Below are 17,607 nucleotides of genomic sequence, written 5' to 3'. Positions count from 1 at the left end.
TAAGAAATAAGGAATATCTTAAGGTTTCATCATTTAATTTTTTCGATATTCCTGGGATGATTTAAAATAAGATTAAACCAAGAAGTGATCGTTGGGCGGGCAAATATTTAAAATTCAAATATTTGGCGGGGGGCACAATATGTAACAGTTATCCATAAGCAAATGACTTTCGTGCCATGGATTTTTTTGTGAACAAGGAGAGACATACATAGTTTTGGTTATCCATAAGCAAATGACTTTCATGCCATCGACTTTTTTGTGAACAAGAAGAATAGTCATACATGATTTTGATAACCCATAAGCTAATGACTTTTAGCCTGTGGACCCTCTTTCCCAAAGTTCGTCATATCCACATTTTGTGAAACACCAACAAGCTAGTTTCTATTTACTAAATGTAGCGGTGGGCTCCTATATCCAAAGTTAAACTCAATAGCTCTAATACTATATGCAACATGCTAACTAGTTTAAAATAAAATATGCTTTGAACTTGTGTAATTATCAATCTAATATCCCAAAAAAAAACTCTTTAAATTGTTCTAAAACTTAACTAGAAATATTATCTATTTTTTTATGCATAAAAGTTACAAATATATAAAACATTTGCATTGTTCTCTTTTCATAAAATGAAATGCAATAAATAAGAGAGTTAGAATCTATTAATTAATTACTTTCTATTCTGAAATCTCTACAACTCTCGGCATAGCCTAGGAAATGGATTGCGGCATCAAGGGCTTACCTCCAATCCAACCATAGACCTAAGGACCCTACACACCTTCCTTGTTGAAGTGACCCTGCCATCACAAGGGTGAAAGCAAAGAAATATATCTAATTTATCTGAGTTTGGATTATAAAACCTACACAATTCTAATGAATCACAGAATATAGGTACATCGTTAGCTAATATGGCCATCTAGCAAAAATGTGTATCTAAATCATGTTAAATAATAATTGCATGCAAAGGTAGTGGCTAAGCTCCACACAAAAAGCACCATTGACCACAATTAAAAAAATAAAAATACAACAAATTTTTCTAAAATTTTAAGCAATTGCTCTTTATGATCTGCATATTCTATGATTAAAAAACAGCAAAAAAATTGAAAATAAATCACTATATTTTCATGAATCTGAAAAAAAAAACTATTTTATATGTTGTGCTTAGCCAATATGCCCTTCTCAATTGTCCCCTTCCCCAACTTCTTCAAAATGTATTGTTAATCTAATCAAAGATAGTTTCCTCTACGACGGTCTGCAGTACTAGATGTTAACGTTGGTTTCTTGCCAAAGAGAGCTATTTCATGTACATCCACTTAAGACACGAGGAAAACCAATTTTTAACCTCCGAAAATTCTTGTAAACAAACCTATTGTCAATATTAATACGTTCATTCCACTAGATTACATCTATTTCAACAAAAATTACTTGTCGAAATTGAATATTTCAAGAGTGCAAAATGGCCGCATACCCTGCAAAGTACAAGCTCAACATAATAATGGTCTACATTACCCCACAGTATGACATGTTGCAGTACCCCATAGTATAACATACTCGTATCCAGTAAATAATTTGCTTCTATAGGGGAAGCATCCAAAAAGGATTCTTCCTACAATATGATCTCTAGAAATGGAGCTAAGGTGAAATCGAATAGAGGACATACATCCCTAACACAATTGAAAATCTTACGAGTCTCAACCAATAAATATTGTCGAAGTTTAGGTGACTTCTGAACTAATCATCTTTCCATTTGGTCTCCCAAAAGTTATATCAATACAAGGATGATACGCTAGATTGCACTGAATTGTTTGATCATTTCCTCTATTAATGGGTGAAGCGAGACGGGATGGCATATGTCGTTACCGGAGCAGCTATTAAAAACAAAATTACATAGGTGGAAATGTTGGTGCAAGGAGTTCAATTCTAGATAATATCTCACACTGCCAAGTATTTAATGATGTCTTTGACTTGTTCAAGTTTATAAGCTTTCTTTCTTCATGAATATCAGTTAGGAGATTATCTACAACCTTTTTATTTTACTTTTTTCTTTTTATGAAAATGTGGCTGGTAAAGAAACCAAATTTGGAAATGAGATTATTCAATTTAAAATCTAATAAGATCCCAACCAGCTTAAGCATGGATCAAATACTTGGTTAAACTAGTGATAAGCAAAATAAGTTTGAATAATAACACCACCAGAATGTAAACTTAAATTAACAAAGACCAAAATATTCAGGAGAATGCAACCGATCTCTATGAAACAATGATTAAAAGAATTTTCAATGACATTCACGAGACCAACAGTCTAAGAAACCTAGTATCAAAATCTAGACAATTTTCAATTTATTTTCAATGCCAGCCCTCCTGTTATGAATCTTTACCAGAAAACTAGTGATTTTGTGCAGCCTTGCTTTGTCAGAAAGTTGATTTAGGCAGCCCACCTTCAAGTTGTCCTCATATTTTGCTCATAGATGTCCTGGTAAGCCGCACATTCGAAAATACAATATCATCATGTTACAACAACCCTTTTGCTGCAGAAAATACAAGTTCTTTCTTTGCAATCCTCCTTAAGAACCATTCATCTACCCGTCTAATGATAAGCTTGGAGATGCTTACATCTAATGAAAAGCTTGGAGACTCTTACATGGAAGATGCATCTTCGTCTTGCTACATACAATCAAGCGCTTTTAAGCTCCCCAAATACGCAAAACTATGGGAAAGATAATCCTTAATAAAAGCATCTATGAGATAGTAGACAGATGTAGACGGATTGTAACTTTTATTGGAATCTACATTCTGAACAAAACTGATCTTCTGATACATTTCATTTATCGATATTGTTTAGACATTAAGTAATAATAAAAAAGTGTACAAACTCAAACTACTAAATCACTTGTACTGATCTTCAAGCGGAAGAGTAGAGAACCACCTCCTCGGGCAAACAGAATCTGCCATTCAGCAATAGCTGAAGTGGTAGTCTAAAATGTTAGCAGGAGCATGTATATCAGATGATGCCATATTTCACATGAAATTGTCTATTGTAACAAGGAATTGAGAAATAGCAAAAGATAGAGGACACTAATATAACTCTGCATTTTGCATCACTACTTTCACCTTTTGTGCCAGCAAAAACGGGAAGCTGGCAACCCAAAGGTTATCTCAATCAGAGGTTATTTCTTTTTATTATTTCCAATTTCACAACCAAATACCGTAAGCATATTTTGATAAAAGAATTTAATTGAAGCCTGATAACCTTGAATTCAATGCTTACAAACAAAATAGAGCATTGTAGTCATCAAGCTTATAACATAAATGAAAGAATCGATTAATGTATTGTACAGCATGGTCAGCAGGTCTTGCAGCCATTCTTGGATTCCTCTCATTGGGCAATTGAAAAATTATCCTTTGACAAAATTTCATTTCTAAATAATTCATAATGCCACATCAGTAGATCCCATTTTCTGATAATTCACTGACTTCTCCCACATCATTCTAACAAAGGATGACATTGAGGTGCTGAAGCCCTTCTAGTCTTCACCGTGGCATTCTGGAATATGATGAGTTCTAGTTTCAGTCCAAAATTTAACTGACTTGACTAGAAAAATTAACTGCCAAGAAGCAATCAAAAACGCTACTTCTCTAGGTCTTTTCAAGCTAGTATTTGTTGCAAGGAATGGAAAAAAATCAGTTGCTGTCATATTGAATTAGGTTGCCAATACATACAGACTTCTGTCAGAATGTAATCACCTAGCAAGGCATCAGATTTGGATCAAGCTCTACCCCATTTTTCAATTAGAAGCTGCTGACGGGTTAACTGTTCTACTTGTTTCTTTGGAGTGCTAACAAAAGATGGCCAGTATCCATTTTCTGTTGAGTCTACTTTTGCAGACAATCCATCCAGGTATTGCAAGCTCTTGTTAGAAGGCTGTCGATCAATTGCAAATCCACTTTCTTCCTCTAATGCGAGTGGTCTCACATCTGGCCACAAGACATTGCCCTGGCTATAATCTGTTTGAGCTTGGGATTCTTTTGTACGATCAATTAGTCTAGAACTCTCCCCAAAAATCTCTCGATTGGCACCATTATCAAATTGTAATGCAGAATACTCTAAAGTGAAACTTATCTGATGTGGAACAGGAGTGATATTCTTTACTGCCCCAGAATTGTGCATTCCTTTATCCTTGCTATCATTTAAAATACAGTTCTGATGACTGGACCATTCATCTCTGTTTACAGCTGATATATTTTTGCTCTCGGTAAAAAAAGAACCGACATGAGGACTGACAGGACTCATCTGACATAGGGACAAGTCAGTCCAATTACTGTGGTTCATCGCCTGATCATTTGTGCTGAGAGATGTTTGATAATCCTCTCTTTGAGGAAGAGAGTATATCGAATCAGTTTGTACTGGAAAAGAATTATCCTTGGCTACAATTCCTTTTAGTGCCTTTGTTTCCTTCGGATAATCTAGACCAGAAGCACGCGGAGAATATGGGTAGGAGATGCTCTTGTTTTCAAAATCTAACACAAAGTTTTCTCTGATACCCTTTGAATTATCATCCGTTGTCTGTTTTGTTGAACTTAAGAAACTAGAGCTTGCTAGTGGAATTGATTGATGCCCCTCTGGACCCCTCTTAAATGATCCAGATCTATCATAGACCTTATGTCTAAATGGAAAGGGGACATCTGGAGTTGCCTCTACAACTTGTCTTTCAGAATAGCAGTTCTCATCTATTGATGGCTCTAGACTTTGGCACTCCTTCAGTGAACTGAAAGCCACATTCCCCCAATTGTTTCTAAATGGTCCTAATTGCACCTCTGTAGTCTCCTCTTTGTACGGCCCTTCTAATTGAGAAGAAATTCCCTGCTCCAACTCAGTCCTGTGAAAAAAATTTTGTGAGTTCAGAGTGTCATATTCATAACCTGACTGGACTAAGTTCTTCCCTTGCACCTGGGGAAAATGATCCTTGCACTCCAACTCTCTGCAATCACTTGGCCATTTTCTTGAAGCCAAAGCATTATCAAATGGATGTCGAGACAGTGATCTTGCTTGCAAATTTGAAAATTTAGTTTCTTGTGTCAGCTTCCAACTATCATGTTTTTTACTATCCATATATCGTGGAAATTTTTTATGTTTGACAGCTGAGCTATGAATGTCAGTGAATCCATATCCCTTTATTTTTCCTGAGAACTCTTGTTTGTTAACTTGAGGCCCACCATTCAATGTATCATTGCTATACCCAGAATCCACAGAGAATCCACGTTGAGATAACATAATTGAAGACCCACTCGAGGGATTTGAATTGCTAATATCACAAACCTTCATCCCACTAGTATAATGGTTTGAATGCTTTTGGAATTTTTTACTCCCAATCCCAATGGCGCTGCCTACTTCACAGCCATAGTTTGATGCATTGCAGTTAGCGGAGCCATTATGTTTAGCAACTCCTCGCTTTTGCAGAGGTGATTGTGCCCATTGATTTTCACACTTGATATCCTCGAAACTGGTTTCTTCTAATTGTGCCTTCTTTTTATCCTTGCAGTCCCAATTTGGATATGTTAATTTTGTAGAGCCTGGATCTGAGCTAAAATCAGTATCAACTCGCTCATGCAAGTATAGATTAACATTATTTCCTGTTTGTTGAGGATGACTGTGTTCCTCTTCAATGTTGTTCTTTGGTATAACCGCCTGGCTATCAAATCCTTCAGCAAAAGAATTTACAGCTGGAATTAGGCTGAAATCGGTCACATCTTGGTGAACTTTGTTGTCTACATCAGAAATAGCTTCAAGACCATCTGGAAGAGATGGACCTTTGATTTTCAGACGACTGATGTAAGGAGATGCTGTTTTTTCAAATACTAAACCAGTATCACTTTTCAATTGCTCTGAAATAGGCCTCTTAACCCTTTTGTTTTCTTTTTTATTTCCAGATTTTACCTCCTGTACATTCAATAACTCACCACTCAATTCCCTTGAATTCAGATTTCTACAATTTTTTGCTGTCGTTTCCTTCCTGATTTTTATGTCCTTATCAGATGACTTATCATGCTCAGGCTGCTTGCGTTTGTCCCAGACAAATTGATTTGTGCATTCTGTTCCTTGCACAGATAGGCTTCCAGAACTTTTTTCCTCCGTGTCATTATCCTTGTCAGTTGCGAACTTCTTTCTATCTCTCACTTTTGAACCAGTGATTATGTCAGACTTGAAAACCGTATTGGTAGAGAATGGAGTCTCCTGAAGACTTTCATCTGTTAAAATGGTCACCATTTTTGAGTTCTTCTGTTCTTTCCTTTGGGATTTCATATTTTCAACTACCAAATTCAGCTGCTGTTTTTCCTCTATCCTATTTTCCTTCTTTTCATGTGCTTGCATTGATTCCTTGATAATTCGCCGGCGTACTGATCTAGTCTTCTCCTGGATGGTAGCAGATGATGAAAATTTGCCTACATGACTTTGGTAAGCATACTTCACTTCCTTGTTTGGAACTTCTTCACATTTTCTGGTAAAAGATTGATCAATAGCAGGATTTTTCATTTTGAGCTCTTGAGTAGACTTCTTAGTGGATACTTTCGACACATTAGAGGTATTCTTACCGTCTAACATTTTACTGGCCTCTGTGTTAGAAACGATGTTCATAGTATCAAAATCTCTTTTCTTGCCTGCAATGCCAGTTAGCTTTGTGGACTTTAAGCCTTGACCTGTAATTTTAGTAGAATGAACAAGTTTACCAAAAGTCTTCTCTATCAACTGCTCCAGTAAATGAGCTTCTTGTCCTTGTAAAGCCTTTTTCAACTGAATGCATCCCTGTGAAAAGAATCAAAGCTTGATATTAGTTGTCCACTTCAATGGTAATAAAATTGCTTAACAGAAACATGCAAATAGGTAGTCCCTATAGTCACTCGAAAATTACATTGAGACAAAATAAACAAAGGGACATGCACTACTAGGACCATGAAACAAATTCATACTGTAGTTAAAGTTTGGTGTAAAAAGGATAGTAAAACAACACACTATCTACCATAAAATTGGTACAACAAAGTAAAATGGATAAAACACAAATAAAGTAAATGAGCATTTCCACTGAGAGAATCAGAGCAACTATTTGGACCACAGCAGAACGGTTGTGATGAAAGTAGTCAGCATATTGATACATAAATGCACACCTGTGAATACAACAAGCTTAGATATCTTAATTATCTATTGAAAAAATAAAACAGGTCAAGAGATGTAATTCTTGAAGAACCTATTATAACAGGGACAAATAAAAAAGGAGCGCCTAAAGAAAGATATTTCTCAGCAGTTTTCCACTAGATATTTATCGAATAAGATATCTGAGCTAATTATTAATTTAATTCAAAAAACACTCCCTACTGATGTGGTGCCTGATCAAGTAGTGTCCTTTGTTACCACTCATCCTCCTCAGTAATAAAATGAGAACAATTAACATTTATAGGCTGGAGTTTCAATATTTAGCATTTTTATATTTAAAATACTCATATATGTTTTAGTTTGGCAAGATTGGCCTGATGTCTGATGTACTTATGCGTATGCAGAAAGGTATTGTTAGTGTCAAACATTATGTCTTCTAAGGAAGGAGACAGTAACTGTGACCGCATTAATTAAAAATTGAAATATTTGCTTTACAGCTAACACAAGCCAAGCAATCTGGCAAAAACGGGGGCCCATACAAATTATAGCAAATCTTCGTCTCATGTCAGTGTGTCACAATGGGTTTCTGTTACTATCATCAATATACAATTTCTTATAAGCTTGAACCACATAGACACGTGCAAAACAAAGTATATGTATAATTATACACTAAAAAAATAGCTGGTCTGCATGAAAAAGAAAGTTTGATTGGAAGCTTTCCTCTATTTAAATTGGCACTCTCTGATAAATTTGAATACATGTTTTATCCTTCACAATATAATAGCTTTAAAAAAAGATTAATATTATTTACTATATATAGCATAATAGCATATACTATGGTTGACTGAATATTACTATTCTTAATTTGCTAATATATCTGAAATCATGTAGTAAAGTCAGTAAGCATTTGCTAGCCTTTTCAGCACAGCCTAGCCTGAGGAAGATAGTAATCTATTTACTGCATTCGATCACTATCAATTTCAAAAAATTATATATAATAGATGGGAATTTCAGAGTGGGGGGAGGGGGCTTGGGCATAACAATAGATAAATAAACTAAATGGTTGAATTTACAATTTATGTAAGCAGAAATTACTGACTCCTTTCTCATAAGCCTCCATAATGGCTACCTGCCCAAATATTAGTACACCGGGACCAAACTAAATATATATAAAAAGTAGTTTATATAGATATTTTAAATATTGAAACACCAGCATACAAAATTTGATTCTGTCAGTGAAACTGAGGGGGATGAGTTGTAATGAAGGCTGTTTCTTGAACAATTGCCACCCTAAAAAGTATGAAAAAAACATTCTTAAACTATAACTAGCTCAGATATATCTATAAGAAAAACACCAAGAGTTATAATTCTTTAGGTTACCATTTGTTACTGATACAATGGATGACTCAAGAATGATATCTTGATGTGTCTATATCATATATTTTACATCTTGAATTCTCTCATCCTGATGATGGATCATGAAGTATGATCCAAAACTATGATGTTAAAAAAATGCACACACAGTTGTACCCAGAAACATTTCAGCTAAATCTCTTTCTACTTTTCAAAATAAATAATCTAAGATGAAGTGAATAAGCAGGAAAATAAGGGAAAGAAAAACAGTCTCTAGCTTGCCAGTATAGCTTGGAGTCATGCTTTAAAGTCTGCTTAAAGAGTCAAAAATGTCTGATTAAGTGTTTCTGGAAATACTGTGTGTTTAAAACGCTTCAAAAGGAAAATGACACTTTAAGCATGTGAGCATAGAGAGTAAGAATAAAGCTTAAAATGCCCGTTCATTGTTCAGACCTAATCTCTGAAGAACTGGGCATTTCAATATGGTTCAATATTGACAAGCAAAAGTTGCAATCAAATGATAATAATCTAGCATACAACAATCTATCAGTATAATCATTGGGATTGACTTTATGCTCCAAGGAGTGATGCATCTTAGATATCTATTTTTGTAAAGCATCAATCATATTAATGTCTGTATCATGTTTAGCCAATGATGCATCTGACAAAAAATACTCTCAGGTAATTGGTGATACCTTTTTGGGATCATACTAGTAAGCTAATGTAATTCAGTCTTTGAGTTGCTCTCTTTACTAGTTTATTGGATCTTTTACACTGAAATCCAACAGTCATAACTCAATACCCCGAATGGCATTCAAACATACTCAAAAGGTGTCATGGAGACGTCCATCAGTAGATAGGCAATTACTTATTCAAACTTGCTTGGGGTGAATTGGATGATCAAGACATTTTGACTACAAATCACTTTTAGAGACTCTAAATCTCAGGCCATGAAGTTGCACAGTTTCCACCAATTTGAGGTGGCCAGTGTAAGTTTGTAACAGTTTCAAGGAACTCTATCAAATTTCAAAAGGCTTTAAAAAGAATGATAAGAAATCGTGCTATGAAACCTGAAGCACTCCCTGATCTTTCTTCACTTAGATACTAGTGTTCACAATTCCATGAAACAAACTTGAAAATCCAAAAATGTAGATCAGCATTCTATTACGCCTTAATACGGAAATGTAATGCTTATAAATCCTTGAAATTACTATAAAGAAGTGCTTTAACCCACTTTGCTGTGTGCAGAAAAACTATTTGAAAGAATCTAAGGGAACTGTGAGAAAAGTGTACATTTAAGAAGAAAACATTGCGTCACATGCAATTTATTATTTTTCCATTTCCTATAGTGGTAACAAAACAAGCTTTTATACCTTATGGGACAGTCCCCATTGCTTATTGGGATCAACCTTGTCAAAGCCAGATACCAGTTGAATATCAACCCTATGTGCCTTCAGATCTAATCCTTTGGAAATCACCTTTGATTTCCACTTACTGAGAATCTGCAATGAGAATGTTCTCTTCAGCTTACAAATAACTCTAAATATATATCAAGAGAATTAAAAATGTCCTTTTCCATTTCAATCACCTTGAAAGGTGAAGCTTCTACTTTAACTTCTGATAGTATATCAGAAATCAGAAGCAAATATCGCCCATCTGGACTCTTAAGCAAGCCACAAGTTTTATTATCCTGTTTTACATCATGGTCACTCTGGGTAGCCAAAACATTTTTTGTTAGAAATTACAGCCTGTAAAATTGATTGAGCAAATCAATTACAATTGCATAAAGCCTTTTTAGTAAGTTCCATAATGGTCATTGGAGAAAGCTTATTAAATGAATGAGAAAAGATGTCTAATCTTTAGCACTTAAGAGGCATAAATGATAGATGATAAAGAGAACAGAATATCAACCCGTACCAAATGTTGCTCCGTTCCATTCAATCTTGCAATACTTTTTCCCAAAGTCTTTTTCTTTGAAGCTGATATACGACGACACTTTACTCTCTCTGCCTCATGCTCAGAATCATCATTCATTTGATGTTCATTGCCACCTAGATTTGTAGTGTAATTATCAGACCCCTGAGCTGGCTCCTCCGAAGAATTACTTTGGGAAGTAGAACTGCGCCTAACCAAGCTAGATTTATCCAGAATCCTCCCTTTGCTAGGGGGAATCAACTTCTGTCCGTGCTGTGAATAAATAAAAATTGAGATTTTTGAGTCTCACAGAATTTCATTATATGCAGTAACAAATGGTTTAAACCAAAATTTAGTTACCTCTGATTCACTGTGGATATTGTCATGCAACTTCAAACGCCGCCCAATGGTGCCTTGTCTTGAAGCATTTGATGGCTCCTTTATATGAGAAATATTAGATGTACATGCATCACCAGCTATTCCTGAAGTGATCATGCTTTCCAAATGCCGTTTTCTATGAAATAAAGGTTCACAACTGCTACTACTTTCACCAGTTAGGCTTTTATTTAGGCAAGAACGTTCCTCCAAATCTATGTGGCTGTACGGAACATATCCCACAAAGTCATCACAAGTAAGCAAATTTTCTCTCAAATCTGTGTCATCTTGTTCTGTATGATCTTTGACAGGTAAGTTTGACAGTGCTTTACAAAGAATTCCTCCCTTTTCCAATCTCTGAGCAACAGAAACCATCTCCACAAAATTCTCTCTTATAAAGACAGTTCGCATGCTGCCACAGTTACACTCTTGTATCTCCCTAGCTGTGCATTATAAAACCAACCCATAACATAAGAAACAATTGAATCTGTAAATAGACTTACTAACAACCTGCTCAATATAACAAAGATAATTAAGGCATATCATACCATGATTGAGACACATTGATGGCTATTACATTGGCACATGTGGTATGCCACATAGCAAAAATGCTTGCAGAGAAAGCATCTAGTCGTACTTGTGTCTCCCAGCGAAAAACTTGTCTGTGCCCCTAGCCTTTTTAGGAACCAGATCACCTGATGTTGTAAACTTATGAGCTTAACAAATGCAATCTTCAAATGAAGCTGCATTTCCAATTCCACGGTAGAGGAACCATGAGCTCCTTTACAAGAACTTAATTCCTCCCCAGCAAGAAACATCATTTCTTTACAGAGTAACTCCTCATGAGGCAACAGTTCTGCCTTGTTAAGAAACTCATAACGCTTACATGCTGCTGCCCCAAATGGAAACCAGTCAATCGTGGAAAAGTTTACAGCTTCTCCACAGTTGAATCCTGAGAATGTAACCAAATATATAGAAAAGTTTGGAAGTTAATCCCATTGATAGGTGTAACTTTTGGCAGCTCCTAGATACTAAAGCAATTGAGTAAAAAGGTAATGAAAGGACAATTTATGTACATATAGCTACAAATGTATTTTACCATGACTGAATCCTGCATGATATGCTCGAGGGAATGTGATGACAAACTCGCCAGGCAGTTGAACAGCTTTGTAAACAGGAACTCCATATTCAGATAAAGTCTTCGGAGAAAACATTGTTGTTTTTCCTATAAGTAAATCATATAGCGTGCTCTCTGCTTCATCTAGTAGCATTTCTTGATCATAAACATGCTCCCTAACTACCCTTTCAAAATCATGAGCAGAATTACCAGGAACACCATACCATGTCTTAGGTGCACCACAATGGTGATAATTCAGGCTGCAAAAATGATAAGGATATTAAGTGCATAAAATTGCAAGTGAGTGTATAGTTTAAGCTATAATTTTTGGAAGCTAAAAACTCATAATTTAGTTACTTTTTAATAAATAGCTCCACTAGAATAACAGGTATGAAGAATTGAATCTACCTGTACAAATAATGATCTTCAACATGCCATGCAAACATACTGAATAGCATTCCAATGTAAAGCATAGGATCTGTCACACCCTGTATGACAATTATCAAACTCCTATTAGCTATTCATGACACATGAATCTAACCTACAAAGAACAGGAATATTATCTCTGTAGACAAATGAAATATATTCTGAGAAGGACAGAAAAATACAGGAATAGCACTTCCAAGAAGACGCAGCATGGACTTCGGATTCCTTGACAGGTCCTGCATATACAAAATTGAAATTTTTCAGAAACCAGTATAGTTGGGAAAACGATCTCTTGTGGCTATAAACAACAAAAACTATGAATAAATGAATGCAGAATACTAAATTAGGTAAATGAACATCAAATGACCTTTAAATTCCATTTGCTGGTTCCCAGTGGGTCACTTGGTGATTCTGAGAAAGCACTTCCTTCAATATCACATGCATATTCAACACTTGATGACTTTCCCAAAGTTATTTCACGCCAAAACTCCTCTTCCACAAACTTGGTAGGCAAGTTTGCAGAAGTTGAAAACTTGCGAGCAAATGCCTTGTTTGCCATTCTCTCGTATTCACGAAAGGAATAATTCCTGGACACGCATTGCCATCAAACAGATATTGACAACTTCACAATCACATTAATAATAAATATGTATTAATTTGATGAAACAAATGAAACACAAATATCTCATTTAAATCAAACTGGCTAACATGCCTTCCACTCATGGAGAATGTGATTTTATCCTCATAATCCCAGTTTGAAAGTCTCAAAGGTTGCACTCGAGTTGTGAACTTGAAGCCAGTTTTTTCTTTCATCAAAACCACCCCTCCAGGTACTGAGGCAACCAAGGGAGACACTATCTTGCAAATGCCTGGCAATCAACATTTCTAAATCAGAACTAATACACATCTATTAAGCTTCTATGGAACTTAATTACACATTATACTATTTTTAATCATATGCTCATTTGTGCAGTACTCATTGGCCTATTAGTACTTCTCTGTAGTGAAAAAAATGCTTCTTTCAGTTAGAGCATTGAAGCTAGAATGCCTTGAAGTGCACTCAATTCCTCCAATTCATTTTATCTGTCTTTATTCGTTAAGCATTCAAGCAAGGTATTTACTTGTGACAACATAAGTGAGATAAATGACAATAAATCCATTAACAGAAAGTACTCATAGTACATTGAAAGATATCACTGAATTGGAATAGATTACCAGAACAATGACAATTTGCATCACAGATTGTGTGTGAACATAAAACCAACACCTAAAGCAGAATCTCATTTCACATATATGCATAGAACTTACCAAATTTGGATGCATCAGGTGCAATAGACGATATATAAGCCAATGGATCCTCAAACTCCTCCTTTGTAGGATGGAACACTGGACAGCAAGGGATATCCTCAACCCAGCTGAACTCACGAGTATCAAACTTATTAGCCTTTCCAGTTGGGTAATCAGCCTTAATTTCAGACATTTCAATTTTCTGGACATTTCTGTCATTCTTCTGCAATAATATTTTTTCTGATTCTGGACATCCTAAACTGTCTCTTCTACTTCTAGCCATGGGAGATGTATTTATATGTGTCTTGCCATGGATCGTCTCTGTCTTTAAAATACCTCTCTTCCAGTTAATTTCTTCTAACCCATTTAATTTTTCTTCTCTCAAATGAAGCCTTCCCTTCACCTGTTCAGAAACAAATCGTCAGAAGACATTCTTCTCTGTTTACATTTCCAGAAGATTCCAAGCCTCACGAAAAGAAAATTCAAAGGAATAATAAAGCGTTATGAACTGACTTAGACTAGTCCAGAACAATAGATATTAAAACAGTAACAACAAAGTTCCATTCAGAATCCAGTACTCATTAGAGATTAGAATCGAAGTATAATTGTTCTTAATGTTTGGCAGCAGTACAAGCATGAAACTCCATCTTACCTAAGAATTTGCACTCTGTGCACATAACTTGCAATATCTTTTGGCCATCTGATTCATATAACAGCAATGCATTCTCAAAGTGCATAGTTTTATGGCATTAAACTGTGTTGTCTAAACATGCAAATAGACAAAAAAGAGCAAAGCTAAATGTCAATCTTGGATACATAATGATAATGCTTCTTGAAAGTTGCTTCTTGGTGCTAGCTTATATTATATTCTAGAAGGACAGTTGCAATTAATGATAGCAGATTTCCACAATCCATGTCAATATTGCTCATAATTTTCTGGATTTGATTGTGTATCAAAATTTTGTCATGAAAATAAATCAAGAAGCAAATGAGCTGTAATGACAGTTACAATGCCAAATACTAACACTATCATAAGGGCAGAAATATGCAGATATTGACGAGTAACACAAAAATTCAAAAATTTGCCAGCTATAAGCAACTGCCTTATGGGCTCTTAACACAACAAAAATATCTTGAAATCTATGCATTATGCTTTTGCTGTTCAAAAATGCCGTTCAGGTTTTCCCAGTGCCTCTCCAAGCTTATGGAACAGGATGTAGGGATGTGGTATCAGGAATTAAATGTTTTCCTGAATTTTCGGAATGGCTATAAAAATAACTTAAACAAACTAAATGCGGCTGAAACTGTAAATACCATAGAAAGTGCTGAAATATGCAGTGACAGTCCTCAACATTATAGTCTGTTTGGTTTTAGCTTTTCTCCTCGTGAGAATGTTAATTGTTTTCTTTTACTGCACCAAATGGAGAGAGTTGTTTGCTTCTGAAGAAAGCGCGTGTCCCGTCCAAGTCAGAGTCATCTCCCTGATGTGTGGAGAGGCATCCTTGCGTAAGTCTGGCTATTCCTATTTAGCCTTTTTTAGGGCCATGTTAATATCCATCGGGTTTCGACTTAAATCACACTTCCCACCTCAGCATCCATAGCAAGTCCATCCTACCAAAGAATGATTTTTGGGTATCTTGCTACGGAACCAAGTTTGTCTTTGTGTTCAGCATCGATGTCTTCTTTGAAAACAGTTCTCAAAATCTTTGGGCCATAATTTTCATCCACGTTAATGTCACTGCCGATAACATGGAAAAATAATAATGAAAAGCAACGCAGCCTAAATCAGTAATACTACGAACGAGAATTCCACATTAGAGTAAAGACACGTTCGCGAAGGAGAATGGATGAAAGACAAATAAACGTAAACTTGTGAAAAATCCTTGAACTCGAGTCTCCACTGTGTTTAAAGACGAGCTGTATTTAACAAGACCAGGAATAAATACTTACTCCATTTCAAAATTCTGGTTCAGTCGAGATAGATTTCTCGATTTTCACATTGAGAAATTTGACTGAATAGGAAAATAAAGAAAGGGGAAAATGAAACGAAACGGATAGCAACAGAAGATACCTAGTTCCTTTAAGTATATACTTGTGAGAATGATATTGTGGTACTTAAAAATGCTATAATTCGTCAATTCGCCAAATGTTGTTAGCTTTTCTTCAATAATCGTTACACGCGATGGTAAGCCAGAAATATTAGCAGGCGTTCTAATTTTTAAAAAAATAATAACTCTGATTTTCTCAAATAGTACTATGCAGAGTTTGTGTTTTCTTCTAGAATAAAAATAATTTTCCCAGATGTTTCTCTGGCTATAGAACGTTCACTCCCTAAATCTTTCAATGCAAGTATTATATGCATGAAAGAAAATAAGAATCCATTGTGTAATTGTTTTGGTAGGAAAACCTACTGATTCTGTAGGCACGTCTCTTAGAAAAGTAAGCTATTTTCACAATTTCTTCCAGGAAATCAATCATAAAAGAGCTGAAACATGGGAGGAACTACTATTAGTGCGGTAGACGAGTCCAACATTTGAAGAATTGCCAATCTGTTAAACAAACTTAAATATTATCTCTCTCATAGGCTATGTTTAGCCTCGTGGAAGTTTCTTCTTCTTTTATCTTCCCGTACACAAAACATTTTGCTGATCAAGCATATGAGAGAACATTAACAATCTTAAACCCCCACTCTCTGCAGAGCACGTTTCTACGTTCTGATGAATGATCATGCCAGAACAAAAATAAACGTTTTCAATTATTTGAAAGCGCTGTTCGGGGAAAAATAACTGGTTTTAGAGAGCAAAAACCAGACAAAGACACGAAGCAGAGTGAATCCTTTTGGAACCAATAAACTTTAGATCCCGAATTTGGAATTCGTTTCGTTTTTAAAATTGATAAACGCCAGTATAGAGAACTAAAAAAGCCCTGTCGCAGCAATCTCTAGTCTCAAATCTGCCTAAATTTGCTACGAGTTACTCACATGCATCTGAACCATTAAAGGATGTCCTGCTGTTCTTGAAAACATGTGAAATATGTCTACATGGTACGTGCAATTGGTATGTTTTTTGGCTTGTACAGAGTTCCGATACGACATAGGCTAAGAAGCCCTGAACCGGGACAGCCTAATTCACCTAAATTCGACGAAAGCAGCCCCCGGGTCTGGATACACAAAATTGAAACAAATTTATCTTTTGAGGGTCTGTCTCAAGGGCTTTTGGTTGGGAGAGGAGGTCTCCCGCTTTGTTCACAAGATCTTTTGTTGCGGTACATTTTCTCCTACCTCGCCATTTCTCCATTGTAAAACTGCTAAGCAATGTACGTTTCTTAAATACACAAAAACAGCTACACCATTAGATCTAGAACCAAATATCCAACCAAAAATCATTTCACAAGCCACGAGAGAAAAAAGCGCGGCATTTCCATCTGTAACATTTCGATCTATTTCATCTTCCAGCAAATTCATTGCTAATTGCAGTCAAGAAAGCGAAAAACACGCATAAAGCAAAGTCCGACATTTGTAAGGAGGCATGCAAAGCAGGAAGAGGAAAATGAAAACATACAGCGGAAGAGATGCATTTGACGGCAATGCAGCAGCAGGGAAACGAATTCCGAAATTAGAAAATGTGATTGAACGAAGAACAAAAAGCGAAGAAATATGGCATGTTATTTACCATGGCACAAGTCTCATCCGGGCGGCAGCGGCAACGGCAACGCAAAGCTTGTGTAAAAGTTAACGGTGACCTTCATAGAAATCCTTTAAACATGAGGCCGAATTCCGTGTTAACACGCAAAGGACGAGGTCAACACGGCAATTTGTTGGGAAGAATGGAATGGCGGAAAGCGATGCGGTCAAAGACGAGAAGAGGGAAGGCACAGCGCCTGGAATTGCAGGCACGCAGACATGAAATGTGACAAGGCCGGTGGTCACATGGAGAGTTCCAGGCCGCTGAGCGGACACGCAATTCCCCCCACCTACCGAGAAGAGCCGGTGAAA

The 17,607-nt window shown here is 36.1% G+C and overlaps 1 protein-coding gene across 1 annotated transcript; it reads right to left on the bottom strand.

Moving 5' to 3' along the window:
• Positions 1 to 3,184: 3,184 nt before the first annotated feature.
• Positions 3,185 to 17,195, bottom strand: LOC149578445 (uncharacterized). The gene is given in 14 exon segments (XM_089829168.1): positions 3,185 to 6,796; positions 9,868 to 9,996; positions 10,083 to 10,205; positions 10,412 to 10,681; positions 10,769 to 11,226; positions 11,332 to 11,352; positions 11,355 to 11,735; positions 11,883 to 12,160; positions 12,309 to 12,388; positions 12,509 to 12,562; positions 12,694 to 12,913; positions 13,039 to 13,195; positions 13,635 to 14,010; positions 17,174 to 17,195. Coding segments are annotated over 13 exon segments (5,469 nt in total). The 5' UTR covers positions 13,897 to 14,010; positions 17,174 to 17,195; the 3' UTR covers positions 3,185 to 3,760.
• Between the last annotated feature and the right edge of the window lie 412 nt (positions 17,196 to 17,607).

The sequence above is a fragment of the Cupressus sempervirens genome, chromosome 1 (genome assembly GCF_028749045.1).
Source record: "Cupressus sempervirens isolate cs-2001-9-10 chromosome 1, ASM2874904v1, whole genome shotgun sequence".
NCBI lineage: Eukaryota > Viridiplantae > Streptophyta > Pinopsida > Cupressales > Cupressaceae > Cupressus > Cupressus sempervirens.
This window is presented reverse-complemented; position numbering and strand designations above follow the sequence as displayed.